This window comes from Solanum dulcamara, chromosome 5, assembly GCF_947179165.1.
Source record: "Solanum dulcamara chromosome 5, daSolDulc1.2, whole genome shotgun sequence".
Lineage (NCBI taxonomy): Eukaryota > Viridiplantae > Streptophyta > Magnoliopsida > Solanales > Solanaceae > Solanum > Solanum dulcamara.
In genome coordinates, this window is record NC_077241.1 from 4,552,782 (window position 1) to 4,578,528 (window position 25,747).

At 35.1% G+C, this 25,747-nt stretch overlaps 4 protein-coding genes and 1 non-coding gene across 5 annotated transcripts; 3 read left to right on the plus strand and 2 right to left on the minus strand.

Moving 5' to 3' along the window:
• Window positions 1–419: 419 nt before the first annotated feature.
• On the minus strand, window positions 420–9,246 carry LOC129888839 (trihelix transcription factor GT-3b-like). Its single transcript, XM_055963874.1, has 2 exons — window positions 8,835–9,246; window positions 420–1,364 (listed from the first exon to the last, which is right to left on the minus strand). The coding sequence occupies exons 1-2, from the start codon at window positions 9,192–9,194 to the stop codon at window positions 738–740; spliced, it is 987 nt and encodes a 328-aa protein (XP_055819849.1). The 5' UTR covers window positions 9,195–9,246; the 3' UTR covers window positions 420–737.
• Window positions 8,299–8,514, plus strand: LOC129890910 (small nucleolar RNA U3). The gene has a single exon (XR_008767094.1). It is a non-coding gene; the product is annotated as a small nucleolar RNA U3 (small nucleolar RNA).
• Window positions 9,247–10,764: 1,518 nt separating the features above from the next.
• LOC129888840 (phytochrome-interacting ankyrin-repeat protein 2-like) lies at window positions 10,765–13,358 on the plus strand. Its single transcript, XM_055963875.1, has 3 exons — window positions 10,765–11,645; window positions 12,549–12,720; window positions 12,824–13,358. Exons 1-3 carry the CDS (start codon window positions 11,523–11,525, stop codon window positions 13,036–13,038), a joined length of 510 nt encoding a protein of 169 aa, XP_055819850.1. The 5' UTR covers window positions 10,765–11,522; the 3' UTR covers window positions 13,039–13,358.
• An 858-nt stretch (window positions 13,359–14,216) lies between these two features.
• Window positions 14,217–20,159, minus strand: LOC129888842 (mediator of RNA polymerase II transcription subunit 28-like). Its single transcript, XM_055963876.1, has 4 exons — window positions 19,896–20,159; window positions 16,094–16,327; window positions 14,810–14,922; window positions 14,217–14,555 (listed from the first exon to the last, which is right to left on the minus strand). Exons 2-4 carry the CDS (start codon window positions 16,266–16,268, stop codon window positions 14,424–14,426), a joined length of 420 nt encoding a protein of 139 aa, XP_055819851.1. The 5' UTR covers window positions 16,269–16,327; window positions 19,896–20,159; the 3' UTR covers window positions 14,217–14,423.
• Window positions 20,160–21,264: 1,105 nt separating this feature from the next.
• Window positions 21,265–21,894, plus strand: LOC129890119 (importin subunit alpha-1). The gene is given in 3 exon segments (XM_055965664.1): window positions 21,265–21,398; window positions 21,401–21,437; window positions 21,522–21,894. Coding segments are annotated over 3 exon segments (507 nt in total). The 5' UTR covers window positions 21,265–21,301.
• The last annotated feature ends 3,853 nt before the right edge of the window (window positions 21,895–25,747 follow it).

A 25,747-nucleotide genomic window follows, 5' to 3' on the forward strand; every position in this document is an offset into this window, starting at 1 on the left:
TGAGTTGAAAACCATGTGGTCTCGAATTTATATCCCACCAGAGACAAAAAAAACCACGGAGTCGTTTGGGGTGAGATATAAGGTATAATAATAACGAGATAAAATGCAGAATTATTTTATCTTGCATTTGGTTGGAGATATTAGATAATCTTTGAATTATTTATCCCACAATTTATACCTTAGTAATGAGATAAGTTATCCCATATACATGGTGAAATAACTTATCCTGAGATAACTTATCCTGAAATAAGTAATCTCGAAATAACTTCTTTCCAACCAAACTATCGATAAGTGAATTCTTCCGATTTGTCTTAGTCTTGATGAATAAAATTTACCCAGTACATGTTGCTGAGGGAAGTGGCAAGTATCTCATGCAATTAATCAAAGTGCGTGCAAACTAATCCACACACCATGATCATAAAAAAAAAAAAATAATAATAATAATGAGGCGAACAATCTGAATGTTTTACAATACACCATTAAATTTGATTAAATTACAAACAATTCACTCTTCTACAAAGCTCAAAAGTCAAATCCTTTTTATCCACAACTAATATAGCTCAATGAGAACATGAACTATGTATCATCAAGCCTACATATCTATCTAGCTGTGACTTTCTACAATTTGGAACTTTCCTATTTCTATGTAAGCCAAACTCTTAATTTCCCAAAATATTTTTGAATCAAACCTAATTCTTCTGCTATAAACCAGCAAACAGAATAAACAAAGAATCATCTCAAGGATGATTTTCACCGATGAGTTTGTTCAGAAGTGTTGTCAACAGAGCATCCCTCTTTTCAGCTCGGCTCTCCTCTCTCGTTCTCCTTTGCTCCTCCCTCTCCCTCCAAGACTGTTCAATCATCATCCTATCCCTTTCGAGCTTCTCCATTGACAACCGCCATTCCTGCTCGAATACTTCTCTTTCACGAGCACGCTTCTCCGTTGTCTCCCTCCATTGCATCTCAATCCTCAGCTGCTGCTGGAAGAATTCTTTAAGCATTTCTTGAATATTATCAACAGCTCTACCAGTGCTGTTGCTCCCTAAGCTGGCTTGTCTGGAAGATTTTTCTGCATTGCTTGTTCTTGGTCGCTTTTCTTTTTCGATTTTCTTTTTGGGAGCAACATCGCTTCTGGCTAATTTTACTTCATCACTCTCATAGGCATAACCTTCTTCATCTTCTGAAATTTCCTCTGAAGATCGATCTCTACTTGTTCTCCGAGGCCTCTTCCTTGCCTGTTGGGAACCAGCCTCAGATTCAAGCTGTACTCGTTGTACGTCCTTTGTATTTGATGAAAAGAGTGCATGCAGCTCATCAAAATATGGAAATTGTCCGCCATTATCTAGATCAGATGTTTCCTTACCCTGTAAAAGTTGACAGACTCCATCAAAACAAAATCGACAGAATTCTAAAGAAGAACTGACATAATGAAGGGCTTAATAATGGCTGTGAAGGAGTTATATGTTTCGACTTGTACTAATAGGACCAATTTACATACATGACCAAGAGTCGGGTTTTCTGTGTGAGTTACCAAAACCATGGCATTCTAGATGTGATAAAGACACCCAGTGTGGGAGTACCTTTCAGCCAAAACGGAATAAGATGACACTGGATCTTACCAATAACCTGACTTAGAAGAAAGCAGCTAAAAAGAGGACTTCGATATTCATGAAGGCTGCAACTTAAATAAAACCAACTTAATAGTTTATACATTAGCTTTTATCCTGGCTCTTCTCTTCCTTGAGCCTCTTACAGCACAGTAGTAAGCATCCAAATAGATGGAATATAGTCAAATTGTATCACTGCCCATTGTTAACTTAACTTGATTCAATCCATTTGCCTGCTGAAGTATGCGTCGCAGGCAGGCCAACTGTGGCTAAGATGTCATAAGAAGGCCATGTAGCAGATACTATTTTTCGATATGCTAACTGTTCTAAAATCCTAACCTAGTAATACTGGTGTTGTTGTGGTAATTCTAGACGTAAACTAGAGGTATTTGCCCCAACTTATCTTTTGTATAATATTTTGCCAACTTATATTTCCAATTCTGAGAAACATATCTTTTAGCCTGCACCGCAAATTAAGCCAAGACATGTACATCTCTCTACCCAGGCAGGGTAATTGTGTTATATAGACAATACTACATCAGAGTTCTCCTCAGGATGCATTTCATTTCTTGTAAAATTAGGTTACAAGAATGAGGTTCTAGTGGAAGTACAAACTATGACTTCCATATCATAATATACACCCCCTTTCCTCACTCCCAAAACCAGCCAGAAAACTAGAAATTTTGCTAAGGGTATTCAAAATTTGAAGTATACAAAGAAAGAATATTGTCGATGGGTGCACCAACATTTTTTATCAAACAACATAATATTTAGCTAAATCATACAAATACTTGTAATAGAACCAGCAATTCTATAAATCAAAACTAACATAAAGAAGTCAATAAAAAGAAATTTGACTAGCAAATTCAAATATGTCATTAAAATAGTAATCTACAAGGTCTCATATGTTTTTATAATAAATAATAAACATTTTTCTTTCTACATAAGGTAATAAGGAACGAAGGACGAAGCTACTGTGGCTAAAGGGTGGTTAGTTAAATATCCAATTGCTTTTATGCAAATATATTAAATCTTGAATAACCTTGACACAATTGAGAGAGGCAACCCAATAACAAAGGATGTTCAAAATGATTTGAAGTCAAATTGACCAACCTTGTAATTTTGCTACGTTAACTACTTTAGAAAAAACATATCAAAATGACATCATTTGGCCAATTTGATTTTTTTTAAAATTAAATATAAGGCAATAAGCAAATCCCTAAGAGTCAAAAAAATTTAAAAATACCGATCAATCGGAAATACCATCACAGCCTTCTCAAAGTCATGAAATTGATTCAATTGCTTTAAAGGTTGGTCAAGATAAATGTACTTCAATTTTGGAATATCATCCAAACCATCGTGATGAAATAACGAAGGCCTACATTCAAAATGGTCCTAGCTAACCTCAAAATCATCGTTGATTGGTTGGAGCATAGTGTAAGTACGGATACAACATATTGTTTGCCTTGTTATTAACTTAACGGCGAAAATATTCATCAAGGTAGAGGTGATGTATTTTCATGTAGAGTTTTTAAGAATTAGCGTAGAAAAGATAGGTTTGAAAAACATTTTGATGGGCAAATATCATTAATCAAGCAAAAAGGACTTATGAAGATCTAATGAATAAGAATAGTCGATATATGTTGCACTTTTGACACATAATCTAATTAAATTAAGCATGAATAGTGGTTTCACTTAAATACGTTAATTGATGTGGTAAGACTTATTCTAAATAAAAGGATTGGACTTTCGTGGTCACGGTGAAAGTGAATCGTCATTGAACAAGGATAAGTTTTTCATAGTATAGATGTTATAAGATCAAAAACTATTGTGTTGAAAATGCTCCAAAAAATAATAAGATGACTTCTCCATAAATTCAAAAAGAAATTTTGACCTCAAATAAGACAGAAACAATTAAGGCTACAATAGAGTATTCTAAATGGTGATTACTATGTTGAGCTGCTCTATTAGTTGATGAATCTTCAGATGTGTTGTGCAAAGAGCAAAAGGTTATTGTTTTACAACATGTTGATAAAAGGGGATTTATGATAAGAGGGATTTATGGAAATTGTTCATTTTCAAGATACTATTTTAGTTTCTAAAGAAAATAATTTTTGATGTACTTGTTAATCATTCTTTAAGTATTTCCTTATGTACGTGCACAATGTTATGATGGTGCAAGCAATATGCAAGGTGATACCAGGAGTCTTAAATTGTTGATTAGACAAGCAAGTAGATCAGCTCATTCTATTCATTGTTATCTTCATCAACTTCAAACAACTTTTGTTGCAATTTCTAAAAGAATGTGCTCCATTGGGAGAACGTGTATTATTGGTTTCTAATATTTTGAGATGTGTTGGAAGATTCTTTTAAACATGTGGATAAACTTTGAAAATCTCAAAAAGGAAAACTCCAAGAGGCATTGATATAGGTGAGCTAGAAACGGATAGAGAATTGAATCAAGAACTTGGTCTTGTTAGAGCCAATGATACCATTGAGGATATTATTACAAGTCATTCAAAAACATTATTCTTAACTTTGGTTGTTTTGTCAATGTATTTATACTCTAGTTGAAGATACAAATACTTCATATGAAAGAGCTAAGACAAACAACAGTTTATCTTTTGTAGTTTTCAATTTGTTGCTTCTGAGACATCTCGATACTTTAGCACCTTTATATAAAAAACTTAGATCTACAACAAAAATATTAAGTACATTAACAATAAATCCCACAGGAAAAACGTTTTCAAACGACTTGTAGTGAGATCCCTAATGAGTATAACCGACTTTAACAAGACCGAATTCTTGATTCCAACACCTATGATGTCTAGCTAACTTACATTTAATGTCTTTTGGTTTTTGTTTTTTTTTGAGATTCTCGAAATTCATCCACACAATTTAAAGAAACCCAACACATCCAAAGTATCAATAAGTTGCTCCACTTGAACACACTTCTTAGAATCCACAACAAGAGTTAGTTGGTTGATGAGCAAACAATGAATAGAATAGGTCGATCTACTATGTTATCTAATCAATATTCTAAGATCACAGATATCACTTGTCATATTGTTAGCGCCATCACTAACAATATCCACGTACATAAGAAAAACTTACATAATGATAAGCAAGTACATTAACAATTGCTTTATTTAGACATAAAATACTAGTATCATGGACATGAACAACTCTATCTCAAATCCCTTTTTATTTGCATATCATAAAACTATAGTCATTTGCTCTTTGCAACACACATCGAAAGATTTATCAACTAATAGATTTAATTCTTTTAATCTCATATACGAACATAATTTCTTTTTGAAAATCTATAGAAGTTATTTTATTGTTTTTTGAAGCACTTTTCAATATATAAAATTCAACCTTGTCATTTCTAGCCCCATACCATGAAAGAATTTCAATAAAATTACCCTTGTTCAATGACAAACCTTTGGTTCAAGAGAAGTCTTATCACATCAACCGAAACATTTAAGCGAAGTCAGTATTCATGATTAACTTGATCAAATTATATGTCAATTGCAACATGAATCAACTATTGTAGTTGCACTTGCATTAGATTTTCACAAATTCTTTTTGCTTGGTATTGAAGTTATTTGACACACCAATATGTTTTTTAAGTTGTCCTTCTATGTTAATTCTTGAACCTTCCACTCGAAAATATATCACCTCCACCTTGATAGATGTTGCTTTTAAATAAATATCAAAACAAATAATATGTTCTATACTTAAAATATACTTCAACTATTAACAATAATCATCAAACCATTTAGGAATAAAACGTTTTAATTCAAAAGCCAAATTGAGGGAAGTCATAATTTCGAGGTTGGTAAGGACCATTTTGTATGTATATCGTTCTTATTTCATTATGGTGATTTGGATGATAATAAATTATTCGAGTTCTTTCAATTGGATCAACATTTAGAGCATTTAAATCAATTTCTTGATAACAATTGAGACATTTCTGATTGGTGAACATTTTCTTCTCGGTAAGGTGAATTTTGAGATACCGAATTTGCTTTTTGTATTTTATGGGAATATTTATCCATTGTAACTTCAAAATGAATTGAAAAGTATTGTAATAAGAAGAATAGTCACACAACACAAAAATCATAACCCAAACAAAAGGTAAAAGCAAGCACAGATGTCCAAAGCTTATTGAAATTTCATAACCCTAACAAAAGGTAAAAGCAAGCACAGATGTCCAAAGCTTATTGAAATTTCATAACCCTAACAAAAGGTAAAAGCAAGCACAGATGTCCAAAGCTTATTGAAATTTCATCTCAAAATCATAATCCAAATGGTAATAGGCACCACAAATCAGTTTTATTGGAATCAAATAAAAGATGAAAAAAAAAAGAGAAAGAAGAAAATTGAACCTGCTTCAGCATAGACAAAAGGGTCTTTAGACTTGAGAGAGGTTTGCTTCTTCCAGTTTCTACGCATTTGCGACGAGAGGGTTTTTAAAAATGACTTTTACGAATGTGTTAATACCCAATTTTTATATTTTTAAGGAAAGGCAAACAAACCAAACGATGTTGCTTTGTTTTGTTTTGTTTCTTTCAAAGTAGGTCAATGCAGCAAAATAACTGTTGTAGGACACAAAGATCAATCCTGCGACTTTCAAGTCATTTTAAATACCCTCTCATCGTTGGGCTACCTCTCTCAATTGGTCCAAGGCCCAAGGGTGTTCAAGTTTTAATATATATGTATAAAAGTAGTAATACTGGACCTACATAAACTATAATCTTCCAATGAAGAATGTCCAACTGACCACCCTTCGACAACTATAACTTTGCTCTTGTCCCAATCCCGCCTTTTTCTCTCTTTTAATAAGAAGAAGAATGAAAACTTTCTTTCCTTCTCTCCCCCCCCCCTTCTTTTTTTTTTTTGGGGGGGGGGGGGGGGATTAAGAAGCATATTGATCTTTCGTGTACTTCTAATACGCGAATACATATTGCAACTCCACCAAACAAATCATTCGTACTATTTCTAGAGTTGTTTCCTCCAAGTTGTAGGAAATGTCTGGAAAACGCATTTGTCAAGTTAATTGAATCGAAGGACAAGAAAGAACAATGATTTTTTGAAGGTGTAGTGTTTGACTTTCTTCTTCAAAGGAGGATCAAACTGTATAATCCTACAGCAGCAATGAAGGATTAAATCAAAGGAGTAGACGTAAACATATCACTATTAGATCCCAGGCAACCAACCTTTCTTTTTACTAGATAAAATTAAGTTTATCCTATTGGATCTCATGCAATATAGCTTGCCCTAAGAAGGACAGAGTAAGATGTTGATATTTCCCTTGTTTGGTTAGAAAGTACAAGGGAAGAAAATACTATCCCTCAACATTAGCATTCTCAATGCCTGCAAAGTTGGAAAGGAAGGAGCAAGTGAATGTTTTTTTCCCTATCCTTCCAGCTTTATGGAACAACTTGAAGGGTAGGGTAAATATTTCTCACAGGAGAAGCAAATCAATGAGTTCTCTCCCCCTCTTTGAACAAAAGTGGTGTCAAATCTGACTTTTGCAAAATGAAAAGAAGGACAAGATACAGTTACCTCCTTTCTGACCATTTAAAATAATAATTTAACAGAAGATCACTCAATCTTCACAACCAATTCAGAAAAGAATGAGATTTTTTGAACAGGGAAAAAAATCTCCTTCTGTCATTCTTTGCTGCCACCCCCACCCCCAAAACACATACTTCATAAGTAGCATGAAAATATAGCTGTTAGAAAAGTATCAGATAGATGTGAAGTAGACTGTTAAAGGATCTAAACCAAAACGACAACTAATTCAACAACAAGGCAAAATCACCGGAGAACGATAGGCAAAGCATAACCAGAAAATCCAGTTTTTATTTCTTATTTCCTTTTTTTTTGAGGGGGGGGAGGCAGGTAAAGAACAGAAAAGCGATTTTTTATGCATAATTTTCAAAATGAAAAAATAATATTTTTTTGACAACAAAATATGGAAAACCAAAAGCACGCACAAGTAAAAGAGAAGAAGAACAAAAAGCTTGTTCACACTAAGAAAAGTTTAAACATCAAATTTCTGGTAGTACCTTTCAGTGAGCGATAATGTCACTAGAAGACTCATATGCAGACCCACACACGTAAAAACAACTAAGATATGTGCTTGGACTGAGTTTCTTCTGGATCTCCATAATCTACTTATAGTTTCCCTTGCCATTATCTTTGTGCTTACTTCACTAAATTAGGTATTATTATAATTCCTCTCTTTTTTCCAAAGTTCATTCACCATTGCCCCTTCTCTTCTCCCAAAGGAGCAGTCTTGACACACATGAATCTAAACCTCATTGGAAATTACAAAGTCAATAGATGGTCTTGGACACACAAAAATGCAAGAATAATACATTCATCAACTTCCTTATCCTTTGGCTATTCCAAATGACATGCTAGAAAATCCACAATATGTGAACATAATGATAAGACTTCTTTATTGGGTAAAATATCTCTCAGGTGGTATATCCTACCAAGGAAAGGTAACAATCGACCAAAAATGAACAAATAAACTAAGAAATTCTGACTCCATTTGCAATTATAGATACCCTCTCTGTTCCAATTTGTCAGCCGCAACTACTATTTTGAGGAATCACACAGTTTTCTCTTCAACTAGAACTTTGTAATAACACTTTTTAGATATTTTTAACTATAAAAGAATTAATTTTTGGTACTTTTGACATAATCCATTACAATTTCTATAGGCTCTTACCACTGTATCCTTGATTACTAAGGAGACAGGAAACTAAGTCTGGTGGATGAATGTGACCATTAGACCAGACCCATGATCTTTTGGGTCATGGCGCCGTAGATGATCGTTCTCAGCTCCTATCATAGTTCCTGGGATGGTCTAATGGCTGTCTGACAGACTCTTCAAAAAATAATGCCTTTTTACTATTTTGGCAAGGCATTAATTCTAACTTTTATAACTTTGCATGTGACATGTTTATGTGACATGTTTAAGAGTACAAGATTACAGGACATATTGCTACACTCTACCTACCGTTAATTTAACACGACTAGGTTCAAAATTCTTCATTACTTTCTTAAACTCCTTCCGTGTCAAGTCAAAATCAGACAAACCAATCAAATTACTTTCTTAAACTCGGGGTCTGAGTCAAAATCAGATAAACAAATGAAAACGGATCGAATAACTTCCTAAATTTATTAGGCATTGAGAGAATATAATACCTTGTAACGATTAATCAAAGTCTTCCATTTGCTTTTACATTGTTCAGCACTTCTCCTGTATCCTCTCTCATTTATCCTAGCAGCTACAATCTCCCATAGATTCTTCAAATTTCTCCGCTTCGCCGAAGAAAATTCCATCTCAAGCTCACCTCTAATAGCTATGAAATCCCTAGTCTCCTGATTACTCCACGGCGGAACACGCTCGTCCCGCTTAGGAAACTCATCATCTCCGCCCAAACAGCTGCCGGATGAACCACCGGCGGCGGAGATTGAACCACCGGGAAGGAGGTGGAGGGGGTGCTGCGGAAGCATCAAACGATGGGTAAATGAACCGAGGTTTTCATTGTTTCCACCAAACATTTGAGTTTTTTTTTTCTTTGCTAAGATTTTTGGAGTGGAAAAAGGTAAAGGGGTTTGGTTTATTTAAGTGGAAAAAAAGGGGTTTTCTTATTAAAGTCATATTTTTTGACATTTTTTTTTTCCTTAATAGACAAGTAAAGTATAATGTACCAACCAACGGGATATTTAAGTTTTATTTGTTTGCATTTAAGATAATTATACTTATTGTTCTTACGTGTTGTAGTGTGATGAATATTCTATCGACATATGTAATATTTGTTAATGTCCTGCTTGTGGGAGTGTTAATAAGATCGATAAAATTAGTAGAAATTTCTTATAGGGTGATACAAATGAGCAAAAAGAAAAAAACTTTGGCAATTCAAATACTAATTGTAAGAGTAGAAGAAAAGATGATTTAGGGATTATAAAATATTGAATGAAAACCAACCTTGTGATCCTTGCAAAATATGAATTCAAATTTGTAGTCAAATGAACTTTAGTGCCATCAGGATTTATATTTTTGGATCGTGATAAAGTAGGGACAACATTTTCCTAAATTTTCTCTCAACCTCATTACCCTCACTCCTACCACCACCACCTAATCCATCCATACGCCCCTGCCCCCTAGCCCTTCAATGCTACCACATCGTAATGCGACTCACCCCACCCTCAACTAACTCGAAGTTCAACTTAGGATTGGTCGGTTCGATAACCACTCCGACTCCGACCTTGAACCCTAAGTCAACCCTCATCCCCAAATTGACTCGGGGTCTAACCTCGAATTGACACAGCATCAAAAATTCAACCTCAAATTTAATCTTGATCCAGACTAAACCAAGTAATTGGATGGCGTCAGATCTCGGAGTAAGGATTGGATCTTGAGATAAGTTTGGTCTTAGGATAGGGGTCTAGTCTCAAGATCGGATTTCTAGATCAGGTCGAGTCTCTCAATCAAGTTGGGATCAGAGTTGGATCTCAAGATTGATGGTCAAGGATTTATAATTTTTTTGAGCAATTTGTTATCTTTCCTAATCTAGCAAAAAAGAAAGATTGTGGAAGCAAAATTAGGATCAAATTAGAACATGGACCACTAATGCATCAAAACTTTTGTCATTGGACCCAATAAACACACACAAAAAAGGAAAAATTACTTAATTGAGTGCTTTTTAAAAATTAATTACTGATTTTAGCGATATTTTTTATTTATTACAATTTATAGCAATACATAGCAATATTATGATAAATCTACACTTGTATTAAAAGTGAATTATGCATACAATATAAATGTATTATAAGTGTTTTAAAATATATATTATGTTTGTGTAGTAAGAAACTGACATAATGTATTATAAGTCTATTAAAGTATGTGATAAATGTATTATCCATCTATAAAACTTGTATTATATATGTTTTATAAATAGTTCTCTGCAATATGTATTAAAACTATATTATAAATATATTATAAGTATTCAGTAAAAAAAATTATTATTATAAATGATAAATATTTTTTTAATATCGTATATTTATGGAAGTTTCTCAAAAAAAAAAACATAGGAATATAACTACACACATAAAGCCCATAAATATCCTAAACTATCCATTCTCTACCATCATCCTCAAATTCTAGGGTTTCTCTTCTTCCTTCCTTCCTCTCTCTCTCTATTCCTTCAACCCCAAACCAAATCAAACACGAAAACTGCCTATATCAACACATATGCAACCTCCAAATCTATTCCAAATTCATCGAGGATTCATATAATAGCCCGTTTTTTCTATTCAAAAAACAGCTATTATATTTTGTTGTTTTGTGGTTTCTTGAATTGATAATGATAATCTCTGTATTCCTTCGTTTCACTTCATCTTGTGTGTTCAATAAGCTTACAAATCTTCGTGTTTTTGGTCCTGGATTGAACCCTTTTGGTCCTTACAACTTGGCTAATCATTCCTCTCGCTAAAGCCCTAAATTTTTTTCTTGATTGTTTTCCCCTTGATCATGTAAAATTGAAGGTTGTTCAAGAAGATTATCAGTTGTTTTGGGTCTTGTCTATTGAAGACTTTTCTGGGTTTTTATCGTAGTCGGAAGACAGATCAATCTTGTTGTTGGTCAAAAAAGTTGGTTTTTTCTTGTGGTTTAGGTCTAATTATGTAAAGGGTCTTGTTTTGTGACTGATATACAAGTAGTGTCTCTGGACTTGATGTTGGTTAGTTTTTTCGAAATTTCTCTTAGGAGGATTGGTGAAAGAAGATTCAACAAGAAAGAATAGAATTGGATTGGGTATTTGTTTCAGTTTGTTGCGATAAGGATTGGATTTTGGAGTTTGGTTTGATAAGAAAGTGGAAAAAAGAAAAATGGAGGAGGATCAGATTGGTTCAACTCGGCGGTCAAGGAGAATGCGTATGACTGCAGGTGATATGGATGATCGTGGTTGGACTCCACTTCACATTGTTGCTCGGAAAGGTGACCTGAAACAGGTATTTTTTAAAATTCATTTCATATGTACTTACTGCTATTTAATAGTTACATATGTCTATTGATTATGATTTGCTATTGGCAATTGATTATAATTAGTATGTAGATATTTTGCCAAATAGACATTATATGAAATTTGGTTGATATTAACAGGAACAGAAGGATTTGTGTATTTTCATTGTGTTCGTCCTATTTAGTTTAGATAGTTGCACTCTTAACTAGAAATAACAAAGCATTCTTATTGTATGGTTAGGGAAGACCTAGTAGTGTTCTGGCAATGTATTGTCAGGGGAACGCAATGGAAAAGAAAAATGAATACAAATTCTAACCTACCAAAGTCATATCTATGTATGTTTATATGGATGCGGGATGAAGTAAATGTTATCATGAATGGAGCGAACGAAGAATTAATCCCAAAAAGATAAGGGAGGGAAGTCAGTTTATTAATCTAACCTCCTGTTAAGTATATGAACCCATCTTAGGCAGCACTGGATTTCTATTATGCTAAACCTGATTCTCAACACCAAATATTAATAGGAGCATTTCTAAGGACAGGTAAGAAAGCTACTGCTTTTACTTTACTAAAAAAAAAAGAAGAAAAACACTGATTTACTGCACAACTTTAGATTAGTGAAGTTAACTGGCATAGCGCTATACTATGTTTTCTTTCCGGAGGAAACTTGGTTGCACAGTTTCATTAGGTTGTCCAGTTTTTTTTTTCCCAATATTCCTTTTGACAAGTTTCCTATGCTATATAAGCTTTGTTTGCACTGTGTTGTTACAGAATTCATCTGTCTACTATGGAGAGATACATACCTTTGAATGCATTCTCTCCTCCTCAATCCTTGTATTGGTCTAGACTTCACATTTATTCTGATTGTATTTATTCTTTTCATTGGGACCAGGTCAGAAGGCTTCTTAATGAAGGCATGGATGCAAATATGATGGCAGGGGGCCCTAAATCATTTGGCATGACCCCACTCCATCTTGCTGCTAAGGGAGGTCACTTGAGAGTTATGGATGAATTGCTTGAGAGAGGTGCTGATATTGATGCTCGAGCCAAGGGTGCCTGTGCATGTAAGTGCATGAATTATTCTTAATAATAATATAGCATAAGGCTACGCTCTTCCTTCGTTTCATAGTCCTTAGTGCTATCTTTATATTGTTTTCTTTGTTTCAGGGACTCCTCTCCATCATGCTGCTAAAGAGAGAAAGAAAAAAGCAATCAAATTCTTGATTAGAAATGGTGCATTTCTGCCAGATGACATCTCTGACACCAGGTTCAATCCACCACTCCATTATTGTCCTGGTCTTGAATGGGCTTATGAGGAGATGAAGCTGCTTCAGCTAGAGAGTTCATCATTTGGCGAGGCCTCCTACAGCTCAGAAAACTGAGGTGGAATTGAATGTTCCAAGTGCTGGTGTGTAGAGTTCAGGACGGACTCCTCTCAATGTAGTCTACTAGATATTAAGTATTGTGCTCGATCAACTCTAGTGTGGCATTTGGATTGTGAGCTTTGGATTTTATGTTTTATATCTTTGTGGTTTGCGTGTTTGGTGTTTTACCAAGTAGTTGTACTGTGACTCGTGTCACTAAACAATCTCTCTGCGGTCACCATCTTTTGTACTGTGTGACATGTCGTCCAGAAAACATTTCATATGTTTAACTATATATGATTGTGGGTCTTGTGAATAATAAATAATTTTGCCTTGGAGCTGTTGTTATAGTTTAAAGTGATCTGCAGTTTATCTTCCGCTTCACTGAATGGATGCTGAGAACTAGTTTTTCTTGAAAAATGACTTGCATATGCTTTTACCCCTTCTTTGGAAAGAGCATTGAACTGCATATGCATTCATCCTTTTAGAAATGATCTTGTAGATGTTTTTTTTACTGGACTAATAAGTCTATGGTCCTTCATGCTCGTAGCTCCCTCCTGTTCAGGGATGATGACAATGAACGGAACATTCATACAATTTTTCAAATCCATCTCTATCTTGGACAATGGATGAAGTATTCATACTTTAATTGAGCCGATGTTCTATTGAAAATAGTCTCTCTGTCTATTTCAGGTAGGGATAAGGTCTGTGTACACATCACTTGATCTAGATCCTACTTTGATCTAGATCCTACTTGTGAAATTACACTTGTATACTTGTATATTGTTGATGCAATCACTTTTGAAACACCTTTTTGCGAATTGGGGACATACAAATCAAGCAGTTAAAGTTCACACTAACACCAAGCCTTATAATGGGACGAACAAAGACTTGACTAAAAAAATGAAGGCGACATAGTTTAGTTTATTCCACAAACTAACCCATTAGGAGTATCATCACGGATGAACGTACGACAGATCTCTGTCTTTGAATAAGTATTGCGGTTAAGTCACTTAGCAAGATGGATAGTCATAAAATTGAAATAAGAAATGTCAAGGGATTCTTGAATGCTTCTATCCAAAGGAAAAAGAAATTGTTTCTGAGCCGATAAATAAAAGAACAAGTGTAAAGCACTACAAAAGCCAGTGATGCAAAACCTTAGCTACTCAGGATGAAGCTAGAAATAAATGATAGTATTTAATAACTAATATGCTATGATAGGTTAAATTACAAAATTCGTTACACAGAGTTTTCTTGTCTTACCTAGAGCAATCAAAAACAACAAGGCATAAGTGGAACCTAAAACTAGGTAAAAGGACTTGTCATCCCAACTTAAGTATTCAAACTGAATCACAAATAGTTCAAAAAAAAAGTTATCTATTGGTCTACATTCATGTAGTGGTTTACACCCTTTCTAACTCCATGATGTGTTTATCTAGTTGGTCCTTTAAGTTCTTTCTCCATCCTTGGATCAATCTCTCTTGTTTAGCTATGAGCTCAGTTTTTGTTTCCAACTCTTCTTCCATCTTCTCTATCTCCAATATGTAAGAAAGTAAGTAAAAATCATTAGCAATGGTACAAAGGGGAGGGCTAGAAATTATATCAATCGGACACTTTCCCTTGTAATTGAAAAATAGTCACACTCCCGAAGTTTCAAATTCCACAAGTGAATCTCCAGGATAATGTCTTAGTGTTTCACTTGTAGATGTTGAAACTCCTGGACAATGTCTACTTTTCTATACACAGTGGGCGTTAATTCTAACAATGGAAGAGTTTCCCAACAAATTACCTTCCGAAGCATCTCTGGCCTTGTGAGAAGATCTTCACGTTGCAACCCAATCAAATTAAGTTGAAGCTTTTTTGCAGCTTCCATGAAATCTCTGGCATGTCTCTCAACATCGACTATGGAACAAAAAAGGAATTTGAATCTCGACAGAATCAAAGTAAATGAAATCATAACCTAATAACCCAACACGTACACTGTAAATTTTTAACAAACACAAACGAAAAAGGAAAAGATACAAACTGTGAAGCATAAAAATTTATCTCAATGTTGCCATTTCCAATAACATCACACGGAAAACGTAGTGCTATGAAAACTCAGCTGCTTTCTGCTAATCAGTGGTTGGGTACTCGTACTATCTAGATACAGAAAGGAATCTTGAATCAGAAAAGAGATTGCACTTCATCAATGTAGAGAAGCCTGGATGATTTCCATCAAAAAAATACACCCTACACTGGCGTTTTGACCAAAATGTGCAATATTTGGTACATTGAAGAGACAGAAACAATTGATGACTAGTTGTAGTCATCTAGTCATCGAACAAAAGAGAATGATTGATGACTAGTTGTAGTCATCTACCCAAACAACAACAGTAACTACGCTTCAATCTAAAACATTGTATTTGTATGTTATCTACTCATCCAAGGAAAAAGAATGACTTATTACTAGTTGTAGATTAGATAGGTTTGAACAAATATAGTACAAATTTTCGACGAAATGGGTTCAATACCCTTATTATTTCCAAACCTGACCAGATTCATATTGCACTCAAGGGTGTGGCCTAGCGTTAAATGATGCTGGAAATGAAAATGGAACACCATACTTCAAATCTTACCGAAGGAATTTTTTTAAAAAAAAAATAGATGATTGTGGACAAAATTACTCAATATCTGCACAAAATAGATGAAGTAGAGTTTCAAAAATAACACTGATAGAGGAGATTCTAAAGAAAAACATAAGTTTTGAACACATAGGATGTAAGTATAATATTTCCGTAGTATTGATTTCTTCTGATTTATCACTATGCTTATCCTTCAGAGACTCATCTGACAATGCTAGACACAACATTTGCACCTATTCAAGCAAATTGGTAAGAGTTGCACCAAAGGCAGATCCAGGATTTAAAATTTGTGAGTTCCTACAGTCACCTCAGGTTAATACTAAAATAATAATTGGGTTCACAGTCAAATATTTATTAGATTTAGAGTGTCTGGACAAAAGCTACTGGGGTCACGTTAACTTGTAACTGAGCTTCTAGATACATAGAGCTATAAGCCTGAAACTACTCACTCTGATGATATGGATGAGCTGAACGGTCTATTGCCTGGAGTTCACGTGCCGGCAAACAGGGAAGTAAAGCAGCTTCTAATGCAATCACATAGGCAGTCATGTCATCCCTTGAAGCAGGAGAATTTATCTGTGCTTCAGTATTTTGCTGTTGATCAACCGAATGTCTGTCAGCCATGTATCTCAAACAAATGCAGAATTGCAACACTTGAAAGGCCAATTGGAGAGGCTAAGGCCCTTAAGAACAAAAAATGAGTAAATGAATCAACATGCTAGCAAACTAAGTAAGAAAAAACAAATACGAAGGAAGCAGGGCGGATCCACAGTTACAATACCCGCGCATCTGAACACAATATTTTCGACATAACATAAATTTATGTTTAAAATCCACTAGAACTCTAACAAATGTATGAGCCCACAACTTTAAAGCATAAAATGGGTTCAAAGCTAAGAACTTTAAAAGATTAAACGCATAAAGTTCAAATCCTAGATTGGCCTCTAGTATATTTAAATAAGAAGTAAAAGTAAGGGCAAAAACAGCTTCAATGACCACCCACCATCCCCCCCCCCCCCCCACACAAAACCCCCAAACAAAAGAAAAGGAGCTTCCACTTATTGATATTTACTATCTCATTTTCTTGCTCAAGATCATGTGTTCTTTCCACAAAAGAAGAATTATATTATATCATCAAAGGGTGACTTCCCTGATTAAACAGTAACAAAGGACTATATGCTTCAAAACTAAGAAAGACGTCAGATAGTAAAGATTCTTCGGCTGAATATGTCTCAAGCTCAAAGACTTTTTTTTCATTTTTATAACCGAGAAATCCTCGAGCACCAGGGACACATGGTTCGAAACTCGATGGATAATGGATCCATCCTTTATCCTTATCCATTTAAATACCAAGCTTTTGTCTGTGGCTCTGCGCATGGTTTGATTTCATGACGTGCGCCTAACCCACACATCACAAGTTGCACACTCTTACACTAGACCAAAATCCTGGGGGCAACCTCACAGATTTGCTTGCCTAACTTAAAATAGAAGAGGGTGTTTCACTTTCAACCAGTCTACTAAACTTTCATGGTCAATGGATCTTCCATCAGCAAGTAAAGACACTATTAGTAAGGATGCAATCATATAGCATCCTGCAGGAGAACTGATTTAGATGTCTGTAAATTCATGTACGTTCTAAAGATAATACCAAGTTACCTTTAAAGATACACTGTCAGCAAACTTCGGACACACAAAGTCACAAAACATTAGTATTTGCTTTCATGCATTTGAAATGGGGTTGTCAGAAATTGTACACAGATATAATATTGAGGAGACACTCATTCCCATAGAAGCACTTACGCGATATACATATTTGATAAATGAGAGATACAAAAAAACAATAAAAACCAGTGAAACTGGAAAATAACAGCAGGTGAAACAAACAGGAAAAATACAGGCAATTTATCAGAGATGTGTCTCGAACATTACAGGTGCATGCCACAGGACATGCAATCATATTCTTTTGGTAGAAATTCAATTAAACATAAAATGTGTGCACATGAACAGTTGGTGTTTGTAGAGGGCTTAAGGGCGTAGCCCATGCACGAAGTGTTCCTGGCTAGTGCAGAGTGCGCATATTATCATAAACAGATGTTTCCTAGCATTTTTCCAAAGCGGTTGTGGGAGTTAGTAAAAATATGAATTTGGCATATGTTCGCGAACCATTTGGGGAAGAATGGTGTATGCCAGAAAGAACAAAAAAATTGCTTCTTTGCTGGTACAAGAAAGATCTAAACAGAGACCCGAAACACTTTGGAATACTATCCTTTCAACTATGTAATTTGGAAGGAAAGAAACCAATGGCTTTTTGAAGGAAGAAATGAAAGGTTGTGGAACATCAAATACAAATGAATCTTTACAAAGCACACTGGTGTAAGATGACAAATGTATATTGAAGTTGATACTCTGATAGAAGTCCTCAACTCCTTGCATCCTTGCCTTTTGTATGACACCCCTCAATGTACCTACTAGGTGCAGTTTTAATAATACACACCTTACCTTATCCCCCCAAAAAGAAGTTATTAGTAAAAGCATGAATTGTTTATACCAATTTGACTTGTTTCATGCCTTTTGATGATTGAGAAATGAGCCAAATTTTACAGAATCAAAACTATGTAGCTGTATGAATGGTCATTCAAGAAACAGAATCAGCAGTGGCAGCTAGAAGTAACAGAAACCAAGCCATTCATCATGCAACTTCTTATCTGGATATAAAGAGTAAGTTGACAACTAGATATTCAAGAGAATAACCAAGGAAACTAGGAAATAAAGTAGGTGAAAACAACAAAATTAACATAGGAAATTATCTGAAGCATCTCAAACTATGAGGATTCATAGAGCCATCTTCAGCAAGCTAATATTGAGGCATCGTAGTTCTTGTTGTGTCTCAAATTTTCAGGTGCATACCACTTAAGGTCCCTCCATCCTTATCTAGAGATCTCAAGTTCAAGCCTAGGGACTACGTTTGCCTTTTGATAGAGAGCATCTTACCCCAAATTGGGATTTCCCGGTGCTAATCCAGAATAGACGACCCCAAAACGAATATCATACAGTGGAAAAGAACTATCAGGTGGATACCGTAGGAAATCCATTTTGGTATAAATACAATAAAAATCAAACAGATGCACACAAACAGTAGGAGTTCATGAAAACAAAAGCTGGTTTTATCAATCTGATTTATTTGGTAGCTTTCATTCAGAGACAAAATGCATCAAATCTACTCTGATCAAACCTAGAATCATCTGCTAGAAGTACTACAACAACAGCAACAACAAAAAACTCAGTATAATCCCACAAGTAGGGTCTGAGGAGGGTAGAATGTACGCAAACCTTACTCCTACCTCGTAGAGAAGAATAGACCCTCCGCTTAAAATAAAGCATATCCAAGCAGTTAGGAAAACAAAATGCAGAAATGAGAGCAATAGAAACAACGTAATAACGTGAAATGAAAAGCAATACACAACATACAAAGTAAAAAACAATTTTGACAACAAAATACTGTGATAATCGAAGCATACACATGCACCAAGCACAGGTGATAACCGAAATCAAAGAACAAGAAACTATGTGGATGGTGCTAATACCACATCTTCTAGTAGTAATCAGGGCACATATATCATTTCTTTGTAGTTATTAACAAGATCCCATTTTATTCTTGATCCTCTTAACCTAAAGATGATCATTTCTAGGTCTTTTCCTCTTCTTAGTTTCTGTTGGGGGTTAGACAAAGGGAAAATGGGGAAGAGAATTACAACATGCGGAATCTAACCCTCACCATCACCAATAAGGTGAAAGTTTCAGATAACCAACCAATTGAGCTACTAAAGATTACCCCGTTTCTAAGTTTTAAAACTGCCATCACTAGGAAATGAAAGTTCAACACCCAAAACCCCGTATTCACTTTTTTCTTTAAATTTACTCTAAAAATTTTATTTTTTATAAAGTAACGCCATTTAAATTACATTTCATCTTTTTTAAAAAACAGTACATTCAAATTCTAAATATTTACCGCAAAAGATATATGGTCAAACACAAATCCAAATCCAACTCCAACTTTAAAAATTTCAAACAAAATGTTTGCTTTTTTTGCTTTCATGGTCAAACCCCACTTAGCAATCAAAGACACAAAAATATGCAATTTCAATCGATAGTCTCTTTGCACAAATAAATTCCTTTATGCATAAAAAACAAATGGAAAAAATCAGAACTAAAGATTACATCTTTGAAAAAATAAAGTATATATGTAGTTACCTTTGAGCTATGGCGTGCAATTTTGCAGGACTGGAATCAGCAAAAGTGAAGAGAGGAATTTGAACTGTGGTTTATATATTTGATGGGTCGGACCCAAAATTACCCCTTTATGTGCCCAAAATTGAAAGCCCTTTTGAAGTAATCATAAGCAACATCATTCCCCTTGTCTTGTTTGAAATGCAAAAGAAATATAAGGGAACAAGTCATTTTAGTCCCCTTTGTCTGAGAGTAAGCGACTACATTTGTCCCTAGTTGAGGTGGGAATAAGATCAAGATATAAGCCTCATTGGATTAGGACATATATAAAAAAAACTATTTTATGCTTTCACTTAAACTTTATTTTATCTAAATTACTATTGTTACATGCTTTATTTTTAAGACACTGGTTTTCTGGGCTTTATTTTTATATGCATCTTTATCATTTGGATTTTCCTAGTCTATTTTTCACTTAAGTTGCTATATTAATATATATTATTATACATGAATATTATATTAATGCATATTATTATTTTCTTATGTTTTCGTTATTCTTGATTTTGTTATACATGTTATTATGTTTGGTTCACAATATACATTTTTCAAAGGCTAATGAAATACACTTATTTTCTAATCGAAATATTTGCCTGTCATCAGATTCAGATGTTGAACTAGGTAGGTATTAGAGATGTAGGATTTGGACACCCTAAAATTTCTGAAGTGCCTTTTAACAAATTATTTACTCTATTACTTGAAATTGAAACATGCATCTTGGATCACATATTATATTGGCCAATCTTCAGTTATCTTAGGGTGTCACTATATACAATGTCTTGTTTTTGATTTGTGGGGTCATTTTCTTGTTGTGGTTGCCAGTTTTATGTCTTGCCTTTTCTTTCTGTTTTATTTCTTTTGGGTGAAACTATGTTTAAAACGTGGTTTTGTTGTGTAATGTCAGATAATGAACCTTATTTTTCTAACTATTAAATACTTCTTTTAGTATCTTCTTGTCTGATAGCTTAAGAAAAAATGGTACCCGGATGTCTGATGTCAAATGTTGAAGCTTACTTTTCTTATTAATAAAATCTTTTTTTAGTGTATCATCAGCCATCAGGCTTTGCCCTATTTTTTGAACTTGTTGAATGGTAGTCACAAGAAGAGTATTAAGAAGGAAGCTTGCTAGACAATTTCAAACATCACAGCTGGCAACCGGGAGCAAATTCAGGTAGTGCTGGGCATGTATTCTGATTTCATGGCAAGTTTGTATTAATATTGCTCCCCTATTGTCAACCTCCCTCCGTCTTCCCAAGAAAAAGTAAAGAATGAAAAAGAACTGCTAAAAAAAGAATTCACCTTTCTCATGACTCTTTTTTCTCAAGGATGTTTATTTATTGTTTTCACTTGTGTTTCATTGTTATGTTAATCTTTCTATGCTGCAGTCTATGGTTGAGGCTGGTATTATAGGTCTCCTTGTTAATTTGCTACAAAATGCGGGGTTTGAAATAAAAAAGGAGGCTGCATGGGCAATCTCAATGCCACATCTGGTGGTTCGCATGAGCAAATCAAGTAAGATTTTGATATTCTGGTTGGTGTGCACCATGATCTGTCGGCATACTCTGAGATATATGTTGTGTTTGTCATTACCTGCAGGTACCTCGTTAGTTAAGGTTGTATCAAACCATTGTGTGATCTCCTAATTTGTCCTGACCCAAGGATTGTCACAGTTTGTCTTGAAGGGCTTGAAAATATTTTGAAGGTTGGGGAAGCTGAGAAGAATTTGAGCCGAACATCAGATATAAATCTTTATGCTCAGTTGATTGATGATGCTGAAGGTTTAGAAAAAATTGAGAATCTTCAAAGCCATGACAATCAAGAGATTTATGAAAAGATAGTTAAGATTCTTGAGGCGTACTGGTTGGAAGAAGATGACGAGACGATGCCACCTGGTGATGCACCCCAACGGGGTTTTCAGTTTGGAGGTGGCGAGGTCTCTGTGCCCTCCGGGGGATTCATCTTCAACTAAAGGTCTGCATCTTTTTTGTTCTCCTCATGTTTCTACAAATTTTTTTGCCCAAGTGGTTTCTTTGGGCATGAATTGATGTATCTTAGCTGGCTTATCAAATTTTAATTGCAGATTCACTTGGTGATGCAGTATGTGTAATGGAAAGCTAGCTTCATTAGTCCCAATTTGAGAGTTGTAAAAGTTGCAAGATTGACTTTTTGGGGATGGTGGGAAGTAATGCCAGTGAGAATAGTACTTCGTCTTTTTCACTTGTTGCAGTTAGCCTGAATTGTGAATTTGCTCAAGAGATTTTTAGTTCTATTTTATTCCTGTCTGTTTTCCCCCTTTGCTTTAGCTGGTTGTAGTTTGTTATTGTTTCACTTTTATCTTCTGCTGGGAATTTTGACGTTCCTAAAAACCTCTTTTGTGTGCGGCTTAAAATGAAGACTAAAGCAATTCACCTTTTCTTGGTGCTGAAATATTGATGTCTTGAATCTTTAACAATTTTTCCTTGTCACTTGGGATTGATGATAAAAGTTTGTTGTATTTGAGTATAATTTACCGACGATCCTGTTTTATAATAATTCTGGGATCATGTTCCCCATTAAATATTATTGTATTTACTCTAGGTAGTTGCTTTCCTCTTGATGTTCCTTTTTCACATAATCTAACTTGACTGCGTAACGTTTTTCAGGCGCGATGGGTTTTCTTTTTAATCGATATTGTTATTTGATATGAATAATAGTCTCCACAGCGATATGAAAAGCTCCCTTTGACAGATTGGAGACGTTCGTTCCTATGTAGAATATCTCAGTTCATCTAGAGCTCTCTGATAATGATAGATTCATCTTTTAATCTGGATATAGTATGTGTTGCAATTCGGCTATTTCTATTACCAAAATTTTAGCCAAATTTTCGATGGCCAAAACTTCTTCTCCCATCCCACTTCACCATTAATGGCTTTCTAATCATCCTCATGAATTATATATCAAAAACTCAAAACATCAAAAGGATTTCATATTTAAAATTTGGGATTGTTTAGAGGTGATTTTGAGTTGATCGAGATTGAATAGTCAATATATACTTCATGTATAGTTAAGCTATATATTTAATTTTTTTTAGTTTATCATGATGTATAGTCAATGTATAGCTCATATATAGGTACATAATGTATCATGAATTTACGGCACTATCGACGCCCAAAACAATGAATTATCCCGAGTTTTGAGCATATTTATATAGATATGATGTGTTTTTGTGCAAATATGCAGAGAAATAAAGGCAAGGAACTTGGAGAGAAAAATATGAAGAAATAAAGTTGAGGGGTAGTCCACGAGACCCTTACGGACCGTTTAAGTCTGTATGGTTTGCAGACTTTCCCGTGAAAAGAGTATTGAGAAGTTTAAGAAAAAGGCCAAGGCTGACACGAAATCTTATACGGTTCATAAAAGGAAGCGTAGGAAACATGAAGGGATCTATACGAGACCCTTCACGGGTCATGAAGATCTATACGACGCGTAAAGGTTCCCGTGGAGAGGAAAGGCCAAAACTAGCTGTGAAGCTAAGTCAGAAGTTACAGGCACCTAAACGGGTCGTGAACCTCAGGATCAGCCGTGAAAGTTAAGAGTGTACCAGTGCCGACATAAGTTTTCCTATTTTGTTTAGGATTCATTTTATGTCTATAAATATTCCATGTTAGGGTTTAATTTTTTACTCACTCTGAACTCTGAATTTGAGCTATGTAAATGATGTTTTTAGGGTTTGTGATGCGATCAATATTATTACTCTCTTCTTAATTCGTTGTTCTTGCATTATTTCAGGATTGATTGCCTACTTATCGTAAGTATTTGTTACATAAATTACACAAATTCGGGATATTGTTCTTGCGATCATGAGCGACTAAACTCCACAGCTAAGATTGTGGAAACCATGACGGTATAATAATGTAGGCCAAGTATGAGGGTTTCTCGATCAATGTATTAGCATGCATTGTTGTTATCCTCATTTTGATTATTTTTATCAAGTCCACGCATTAGAACTCGCCTGAATTCAATACTTGCTCGGGATAGGGGTAGTGATTAGGAAAAGACAACTACAACATAAATTCGTCCAAGGACTTGAGCCCAGGAGGGGATAATCTTCTAAGGTCAAAAGCAAGGGCTAGTTAGTCATACACTTTGAGACTAAAAGGCGAAGAGTGAAATTCATCTAATAGATCCAAAAGACGTTTAGGTATCATTAACTTGCTAGATTTTGCATGTTACACATTGAGAAAGGATTACTGATACGATATGCCTACTAAGTTAAATGTCATGGGAAACACAGTCCTACCTACTTTCACATATTATTTACAACTCTAAGTCTGTTTTACTGAACTATTGCGAACATGATTACTAATTACTAAATTAAATCAAAATCCCCAGTTTACTTTATGCACTTTTACTCTCAGAAAATATTAACTACAACTGAACATAAGTGGTAGTAGACTTATTTCTTCTGTATTCCATGTGGGATTGATCCTAACTTAGTTGGATTCTATATTTGACAGTGACTGCTTAATACTTCTTAATTGAGGTGTAAATTTGGGTGTACCAAATTTTGATGTCGTTGCCGGAGAATACGACTTTGAAATATTCTATTAGTAGTTATTTCAGTTTGTAGTTCTATTTCCTATTTTATTTTATTTTTTTGAAGGGTACAGGTTAGTGCATGCCAAATACCCGAAGTAAGGGTAATCACTGATCCCTTACGATCTCGAGCTTCAAAGGTCGATTCGCAAAATGAATGCTCAAGAGAAGAATCACTGAGGCTGAAAGAACTTGCTGAGGCTCAGGCCAGGGCTAACAATGGTAATAATGAAAATTTGGGAGATGAATAGGAATACATAGAAGATGGGTTAGATCCTCAACATTTGCAGCGAGCGTCGAGGGGTAGAGGGCAACTGCCCATTGATTTTGCTTTGGATGATGATGATAGAAATATGGATGGAGTCAGAACCATCGGGGTTACAATTCTTCCACTGTTACCACCAGTCGTTAAGTTCACCATAACGACTACCATTCTTCAGCTTCTGAACTTGAAAGGATTGTTTAAACGAGTAGCTGGAGATGATCCAAATCATCATCTAGTGAACTTTGTAGCTACATGCAAGTCTTTTGAGATATTCGAGGTCAACCAAATAATAATTCGACTAAGATTGTTCCCATTATCTCTGTCTAGGGAGGCAAAGTGGTTGAAAGAGCTACCACACAATTCCATCACCACTTGGAGGGAGCTGAGAGAAGCATTTTTGGAAAGGTTCTTCTCGCCCTCATAGAAATTGCAATTGAATGATGAGATTAACGGCTATAAGCAGTTATCGACTGAAGCATTGCATGATTCTTGGTTGAAATTTATCCAAAAGCTGAGGCAGTTCCCAAACCACAAGTTAACAGAGGATCACCAGATGGAGATGTAATACCTCAAAAGTTGGAAAGTCAAACAAAAGAGGAATCTTAGAAAAATCTACTGGTATAGAACTTGATGGACCCTTGTACGGACCGTACAAGTTTATACGGTCTGTAGAAGGCTATCATGAAGTGGTCTGGAAAAAGGAAAATGGAAAGTGACTTTATACGAACTATCATTTGATTCGTACAAGGTCCTACACACCATAGACCCATCCATAGGAAAGGCCACTGGAAGACTTCAGAAGGAGAGGGTATGTGGACCCTCATACGGACCGTGAAAGAAACCACGACCCGTATAGGGTCCCATGGAAGTGACTAGGAAAATGGAAAGGGAAAGGCAAGTCCATGAGCAGGACCACAACCCGTGATCCTCAAGATGGTTCGTAACGACACCCGTAGAAATCAATGGCTCTCTAGGTCTACAA

Bases quoted from the DNA above. Each gene is read 5' to 3' on its own strand.
- LOC129888839 (XM_055963874.1), bottom strand. From the start codon at position 9,194: ATGTTTGGTGGAAACAATGAAAACCTCGGTTCATTTACCCATCGTTTG. The intron at 1,365-8,834 runs GTATTATATTCT...CAACTTTTACAG, and splicing joins CTTTGATTAATCGTTACAAG to GGTAAGGAAACATCTGATCT.
- LOC129888842 (XM_055963876.1), bottom strand. From the start codon at position 16,268: ATGGCTGACAGACATTCGGTTGATCAACAGCAAAATACTGAAGCACAG. The intron at 14,923-16,093 runs GTGAGTAGTTTC...TTTGTTCCATAG, and splicing joins AGCTCATCCATATCATCAGA to TCGATGTTGAGAGACATGCC. The intron at 14,556-14,809 runs GTAATTTGTTGG...TACATATTGGAG, and splicing joins GGCCAGAGATGCTTCGGAAG to ATAGAGAAGATGGAAGAAGA.
- LOC129888840 (XM_055963875.1), top strand. From the start codon at position 11,523: ATGGAGGAGGATCAGATTGGTTCAACTCGGCGGTCAAGGAGAATGCGT. The intron at 11,646-12,548 runs GTATTTTTTAAA...CATTGGGACCAG, and splicing joins GGAAAGGTGACCTGAAACAG to GTCAGAAGGCTTCTTAATGA. The intron at 12,721-12,823 runs GTAAGTGCATGA...TCTTTGTTTCAG, and splicing joins AGCCAAGGGTGCCTGTGCAT to GGACTCCTCTCCATCATGCT.